The 7802-nt window shown below is 43.7% G+C and overlaps 1 protein-coding gene across 1 annotated transcript in view; it reads right to left on the bottom strand.

Annotated features, from left to right (window-relative positions):
* Window positions 1-3139: 3139 nt before the first annotated feature.
* LOC139388253 (disks large homolog 4-like) overlaps window positions 3140-7802 on the bottom strand; it is a 55490-nt gene continuing 50827 nt past the window's right edge. Inside the window, exons 15-21 of the mRNA XM_071134801.1 lie at window positions 7737-7767; window positions 6972-7019; window positions 6766-6867; window positions 6472-6644; window positions 5787-5899; window positions 5433-5524; window positions 3140-5178 (exon numbers count right to left, since the gene is read on the bottom strand). Coding sequence (XP_070990902.1) covers window positions 5072-5178; window positions 5433-5524; window positions 5787-5899; window positions 6472-6644; window positions 6766-6867; window positions 6972-7019; window positions 7737-7767 — 666 coding nt within the window. The 3' untranslated portion in view covers window positions 3140-5071. The remainder of the gene's footprint in view (window positions 5179-5432; window positions 5525-5786; window positions 5900-6471; window positions 6645-6765; window positions 6868-6971; window positions 7020-7736; window positions 7768-7802) is intronic.

The raw sequence follows: 7802 nt of genomic DNA, 5'->3' as shown, positions 1-7802 counted from the left end.
CCTGCAGTAGGTGAAACTGGAGAAGATAAGAGCCTGCAGTAGGTTGAACTGGAGAAGATAAGAGCCTGCAGTAGGTGAAACTGGAGAAGATAAGAGCCTGCAGTAGGTTAAACTGGAGAAGATAAGAGCCTGCAGTAGGTTAAACTGGAGAAAATAAGAGCCTGCAGTAGGTTAAACTGGAGAAGATAAGAGCCTGCAGTAGGTTAAACTGGAGAAGATAAGAGCCTGCAGTAGGTGAAACTGGAGAAGATAAGAGCCTGCAGTAGGTTAAACTGGAGAAGATAAGAGCCTGCAGTAGGTTAAACTGGAGAAAATAAGAGCCTGCAGTAGGTTAAACTGGAGAAGATAAGAGCCTGCAGTAGGTGAAACTGGATAAGATAAGATGCTGCAGTAGGTGAAACTGGAGAAAATAAGAGCCTGCAGTAGGTTGAACTGGAGAAGATAAGAGCCTGCAGTAGGTTGAACTGGAGAAGATAAGAGCCTGCAGTAGGTTAAACTGGAGAAGATAAGAGCCTGCAGTAGGTGAAACTGGAGAAGATAAGAGCCTGCAGTAGGTGAAACTGGAGAAGATAAGAGGCTGCATTAGGTGAAACTGGAGAAGATAAGAGCCTGCAGTAGGTGACACTGGAGACTGCAGAGAAGTTCTTACAAAAATTACATTTGAGCACCCCCTGGAGGCCAAATGTATTTTTCCTCTTCCCAGGCTGAGGACCAACGTTATCCTGCATGGTTTCTGGCTTGGTACCAAATAACAACATGGAATCTTCTTCAACCCCCCTCCCCAAAAAGGTGCCATGACACTCCTTTTTTTCAGAAAGCTTATTTTAATTATTGTATTGTTTTTATAGCTCATTTACAACAAGCAATTCACTGAAATGAAACATATTAGTTTGCTTGATATTGTTATCTTTTGCAAGATAAATAATTTTAAACATATTTTCAGCATCAGTTGACTTTGTCGTAATTTATCATCAGTCTTTTCAGTAAAAATGAATATATATTTTGTTTCGGAGTATCACACTATGATATGGATGACAAACAGAGAATAAGAAATACATTAGATTTTTCAAATAAACAAATTGATAGCATATTATTCCATTCATGTAGAATGTTTTGTGAATCTTGTGTGTGTGTCTGCATGTGTGTGTATGTGCATGTGTGTGTGTGTATGTGCATGTGTGTGTGTGTGCGTGCATGTCTGTGTGCATATATGTGTGTGTGTGACCCACCCAAAGTGACGTGTTCCTGTGTATTAGAGGTTGTTGCAGGGCTGTGGGCTCAGGTCCCAGTGCTGAGGCTCTGATGGTTTCTCTAATGTCCAATCAGCAGTGTGCATGGCCAGAGTCCCACGCCCCACACGACCCCAACATCTCTGTATTTACAATAGTTCTGGCCAGTCCCCCTAAACTGAGAATGTGCAACAACAAAAAAGTATACAAGAAAATATACAGACTTCTAAGTGAGTAAAACTGAAAGAGCGAGAGCAGTTAACAATAAATAATCAATCCAAAACATTAACACTTTCCATCTCTCACTGGGAAAAGCAAGTGAGCCAAAATAAAGGAACAATAAATATGAACGGTCATTTCCACCTGTAACTTCACTCTTTTAAACATCAAATCAAAAGTTATAAACAATGTTTAAATAAATGCAAACTAGTGTCTGTAAACCCCTGGAATTCATGTTGTATTCTGTCTGATTCTCACTCAATACCTGTATTAATGCTATCAGTGCAAATTATTACTAGGCTTGTATATATTTTAAAGACACACAAACCCACTCTCATTGCATATCATCATTACACCATTGCACTAAATCTCAAGAGCCTGGCACTCACACACACGAGAAAGAACACACACAGACACTCACAGTTGCACAACCACCCACATACAACACACACCATCTTTTTTATCCCATCCAATATTACTGTACTATATACTGCACCTCCAACCAGGAAGTGAGATGTGTAACTGGATATAAATAATTGAGACTCAGTTATATCTCAGTTACATCTCAGTTACATCTCAGTTATAGTCCAGTTATATCTCAGTTACAGTTCAGTTACATCTCAGTTACATCTCAGTTACATTTCAGTTATAGTCCAGTTATGTCTCAGTTGTATCTCAGTTGTATCTCAGTTGTATCTCAGTTACATTTCAGTTATAGTTCAGTTACAGTTACATCTCAGTTATAGTCCAGTTATAGTCCAGTTATATCTCAGTTATAGTTCAGTTATAGTTATATCTCAGTTATATCTCAGTTATAGTTCAGTTATAGTTATATCTCAGTTATATCTCAGTTATAGTTATATCTCAGTTATAGTTCAGTTACAGTTATAGTTCAGTTACATCTCAGTTATATCTCAGTTATAGTCCAGTTATAGTTCAGTTATATCTCAGTTATATTTCAGTTATAGTTCAGTTACATCTGTTATAGTCCAGTTATAATTCAGTTATATCTCAGTTATAGTTCAGTTACATCTGTTATAGTCCAGTTATAGCTCAGTTACAGCTCAGTTATAGTTCAGTTACAGTTATAGTTCAGTTACATCTCAGTTATATCTAATTTATAGTCCAGTTATAGTTCAGTTATATCTCAGTTATATTTCAGTTATAGTTCAGTCACATCTGTTATAGTCCAGTTATAGCTGTTACATCTCAGTTATATCTCTGTTATAGTCCAGTTATAGTTCAGTTATATCTCAGTTATATCTCAGTTATAGTTCAGTTACATCTCAGTTACAGCTCAGTTATAGCTCAGTTATAGCTCAGTTATAGCTCAGTTATAGCTCAGTTATAGTCCAGTTATAGCTCAGTTACATCTCAGTTATAGTTCAGTTATATCTCTGTTATAGTCCAGTTATATCTCAGGTATATCTCAGGTATAGCTCAGCTATATCTCAGGTATAGCTCAGGTATAGCTCAGGTATAGCTCAGTTATATCTCAGGTATAGCTCAGGTACATCTCAGGTATATCTCAGGTATATCTCAGTTATAGTTCAGTTACATCTCTGTTATAGTCCAGTTATATATCAGGTATATCTCAGCTATATCTCAGCTATATCTCAGGTATATCTCAGGTATATCTCAGGTATAGCTCAGTTATAGCTCAGGTATAGCTCAGTTACATCTCTGTTATAGTCGAGTTATAGCTCAGTTATATCTCTGTTATAGTCCAGTTATATCTCAGCTATATCTCAGGCATGGCTCAGGTATATCTCAGGTATAGCGCAGCTATAGCTCAGGTATAGCGCAGGTATAGCTCAGCTATATCTCAGGTACATCTCAGGTACATCTCAGGTACATCTCAGGTACAGCTCAGGTATAGCTCAGGTACAGCTCAGGTATATCTCAGGTATAGTCCAGTTATAGTTCAGTTATAGTTTAGGTACAGCTCAGGTATAGCTCAGGTATTTCTCAGGTACAGTTCAGCTATTATGTGTTTCTTTGTGTGTTTGTTTGTCAGGACTGTGTTGTGTGGAGGGGGAAATCAAGCAAAGTCAATGACCTAAACAAATCCCCAAACACAAGAGAAACATTACCCAAAGAAAGCAATGGAAAATTGTTGAAGAGATATACATTTTACAGTCTCCAACTCCTGTTAGAAATCGTCATTAAAAATATATATTTATATAGGCCATTTTGTCTGTTAAATGTGTTATATATAAGTAGCCTTCATGTGTGACGAAACATAGAGTGAGAGAAAGAAAGAAAGAGGCAGAGAAAGAGTGGTCGGGAGGAAGAGGAACACACACACAAACACACAAACACACACACACACACACACACACACACACACACACACACACACACACCACTGCTCAGAGCGGCCAGTGAGAACACTGTGTGTGGGTTGTTGAGGGGTCTTTTTGGAAGAGTGATCAGAGAATTGGCTGCGGTGCTCTTCACACTAAAGAGCTGAACATAAGAATTCTGCTGTTGTGCATTAAGAGAACATTCAGCCTGGGATCTACCTGCCTGTTGCAAACAGGCAGAACAACCAGTGCTTTTGGAGAACAGCCAGGTGGATTAGAATGGTACTACTGTACGGCTGACTGTGTGTGCGGTACAGAAGAGACCCAGTGGTTATACTGTGAGGTCTTCCATTGTCAATGCACACAGTGAGTTTGCACACAAGAAAGACACCCCCCTCTTTCCCTGTCTGCACCGCTCTGCTCCTCTCTCTGTAGAGACATGCTAAAAACCTCCCACCATCAAAAAGGAGGGAAAAACAGAAAGACGGGTGGCCATTCTTCTTCTTCTTTTTCTCTATAGGATCTTCATAATATCCGCCATTTTCCTCAACTCCCATCTCTGAGTCCTCTGAGGACGCATGCACAAGTTCAACTTCTGAGTTTTCATTTGTGCTGCTTTTTTAAAAAATTTCTTGCAATGCTTTTCGTGGGTGATTGAGCAAATGCCTGTCTTGGTTAGTGGGATGTTGTTCATAGAGCAAAGCCTCTTCACTAGAAAAGAGCCTCCTCTGGATTAGAGGAACCCAATAGGATCTGTGTGTCCTTCCATAGTCTATGCACTCTCCTTCTCTCTCTCTCCCTCCTTTTCATGTCCTGAAAGGAGAGGGGAGACGGGAGGAGGAGAGAAGGCTAAGGGATATAAAAAAGGAAGGATCAGATGGATGCTGATGGTTTTGCCACCTTGTCGGCGGGGATGTCAAAGGCAGCCAATGAGACAGAGAGAAGGAGAGGGAGAGATGGTGGATCATTTACCCTGTGCTAATCCGGGGACGCCCCCTGCCCCGCCCTGCCACACCCAACTGGGTTACCCCTGTCCAGTCTTTGTCAGTACTCACCACACATTGATGATATATTCATATTTATTAAATACCGTCCATGTCTATCTCTCTGTGTTTCTATTCATGTGTCTCTTTTAGTGTTATTCTGTGTCTCTCACTCTCTCTGTGTGATTATGTTTCCCCTCCTGTCTCTATCTTCACGTGTCCCTCTGTCTGTCTTTCTCTGTGTCTTTCTCTCTCTGTCTCTCTGCCCTGGTTGGGCTGGAGGGCAGACTGTCTGAGGGTGGTTGGGGGGATGGGGGTGGGTTATGGGGCAGCCTCACAGCCTCTCCCGGGTGGGGATCCAGATGTAAGGCCCCGACTGCTCCTCGATCACCGTCTTCACCTTGTGGTAAACCTCCTCGAAGCTGTCTCCTTCCACCACAGCTGGAGAGGGAGAGAGAGAGAGGGAGAGAGGGAGTGATAGAGAGAGAGGGAGAGAGAGACAGGGAGAGAGAGAGAGACAGAGAGACAGAGAGAGAGAATGTCAGATATGTATCTGTGTGTGGTGTCACAAATACATTTTTTTTTTAGCAAACATCAAGATCAAGTCACACTCCACATGCAGAGTTAGAGGCTAATTAGGTCAACACATTCCTGCTTAAAGGAATTACAGCCCACAGTGTTCTAGACAGTGTTACCTGAGAAACACTCTAGAAAGTCCTGTTCCAGTTTGAGAGCACGGTCCATGCCCTTTCTGGCCTGCTCTTCTGTCAGTCGAGTGTTGATCTCTCTGCACAACAACAACACACACACAATTATATAGCTAGTGTGTGAGTCTGTGTGTCCGTGTGTGTGTGTGTGTGTGTGTGTGTGTGTGTGTGTCCATGTGTGTGTGTGTGAGTCTGTATGTCCGTGTGTGTAAGTGTGTGTGTGTGTGTGTGTGTGTGTAAGTGTGTGTGTGTGTGTCCGTGAGTCTGTGTTTCCGTGTGTATGTGTGTGTGTAAGTGTGTGTGTGTGTATGTGTGTGTGTGTGTGTGTGTGTGTGTACATACAGGACATTCTCCAGTGACTTGGGCCGGACAAAGATGGCAACGGGGTGAAGCTGAGCGGCCTGTAGTCTGCGGACAGCATTGGCCGACACGTCCAGTATACAGTGTTTTCCTTGCTACTCACATAAAAGTAGGGGTAAGCGGAGGGAGAGATGGAGGAAGAGAGAGGAATGAGGGAGAGAGGGGAGGGGGAACAGAGGTAGAGAGGGGAGTGGAGAGAACAGAGGGAGCGAACAGAGGGAGGGAGAGAGAGAAGGGGGAGAGAACAGAGGGAGGGAGAGAGAGAAGGGGGAGAGAACAGAGGGAGGGGATTCAATCAGCCAGATCCCTTTTCACTTCGTAAGCCAATCAATACAGAACAGCTGTTGTTGTGAGCATATTAAATAATGTAGATTGGCCTAATGTATAATTTTTATTTTTTACCTTTACTTAAGGTAAAGTCAGTTAAGAACAAATTCTTATTTTCAAAGACGGCCTAGGAACAGTGGGTTAACTGCCTGTTCAGGGACAGAACGACAGATTTGTACCTTGTCAGCTCGGGGGTTTGAACTTGCAACCTTCCGGTTACTAGTCCAACGCTCTAACCAATAGGCTACCCTGTATCATCCCTCTCATGTAAATACAATATAAATATCACAATGATAATGCATCTCCAAAGCTTGATTCACAGGGTCTGTGCTGTCTGTACCTGCTCTGCCACCTGGCGAACACTCTGAACGCTGGTGCCGTACAGGTGGCTGTTGTACTGGCCCGCCTCGATGAAACGGTGGCTCTGGATGTCCTTCTCCATTTGTTCCCGCGACGACACAAAGTGGTAGTCCCGCCCGTCCACCTCGTACTCACGCTTGGGCCGTGTGGTGTCTGTGGGGGAAGGGCCAAGTGGTCATTCAGGCTGTCAATCAATCACCCTGTCAATAGATCAATGTAAACCACTGGAGTACTAAGCAGGCAAATGGTTACTCTGTGAAGGGTCAATACTTACGAGGGACACAAGATCCAAACTTGTCAGGGAACTCCGACAGCAGGTCATCATTTACCCTGTCCTTTATAGGACCCAATATTATGATGGGCCTCGCATAATGGACTACGTAGAGAGAGAGGAGAGAGGTAAGAGGATACATAAAGACATGGAATGAGCAGAAACACAAGTATAGTGTGAAAGGATAGTACTTCAAAGTGTATTCTCACCCTCCACTTGTGTGACTGTTTCATAGCTGTGTTGAGAATCATCCCTCCCTGGAAGCAGAACACAACAATACCAGTCACTCAGAGTCAGTCAGTCAGCTAGTCAGAGAGTCAGTCAGCTAGTCAGAGAGTCAGTCAGCTAGTCAGAGAGTCAGTCAGCAGTCAGTCAGTCAGTCAGTCAGCCAGCCAGTCAGCCAGTCAGTCTGCTAGTCAGTCAGTCAGTCAGTCAGTCAGCCAGTCAGCCAGTCAGCCAGTCAGTCAGCTAGTCAGAGAGTCAGTCAGCAGTCAGTCAGTCAGTCAGTCAGTCAGTCAGTCAGCTAGTCAGTCAGTCAGTCAGCCAGTCAGCCAGTCAGTCTGCTAGTCAGCCAGCCAGTCTGCTAGTCAGCCAGCCAGTCTGCTAGTCAGCCAGCCAGTCTGCTAGTCAGCCATCTGCCAGTCTGCCAGCCAGTCTGCTAGTCAGCCAGCCAGTCTGCTAGTCAGCCAGCCAGTCTGCTAGTCAGCCATCTGCCAGTCTGCCAGCCAGTCTGCTAGTCAGCCAGCCAGTCTGCTAGTCAGCCATCTGCCAGCTAGTCAGTCAGCCAGTCTGCTAGTCAGCCAGCCAGTCTGCTAGTCAGCCATCTGCCAGTAGTTAGTCAGTCAGCAGTTAGTCAGTCAGCAGTTAGTCAGACAGTCATCTAGTCAGTCAGTCAGCAGTCAGTCAGCTGCTACCCCCATGTCATTCTTCCTCTACTGAGGGTTGAGCCACTCCCCTCCTGTACGCCTGCTTACCTTGAGACCCGAGGCTGTCTCGACTGCGATCCTACACAACACAGAGAAAACAGATGTTTAGACAGA

Source organism: Oncorhynchus clarkii, chromosome 29 (genome assembly GCF_045791955.1).
Source record: "Oncorhynchus clarkii lewisi isolate Uvic-CL-2024 chromosome 29, UVic_Ocla_1.0, whole genome shotgun sequence".
NCBI lineage: Eukaryota > Metazoa > Chordata > Actinopteri > Salmoniformes > Salmonidae > Oncorhynchus > Oncorhynchus clarkii.
This window is presented reverse-complemented; position numbering and strand designations above follow the sequence as displayed.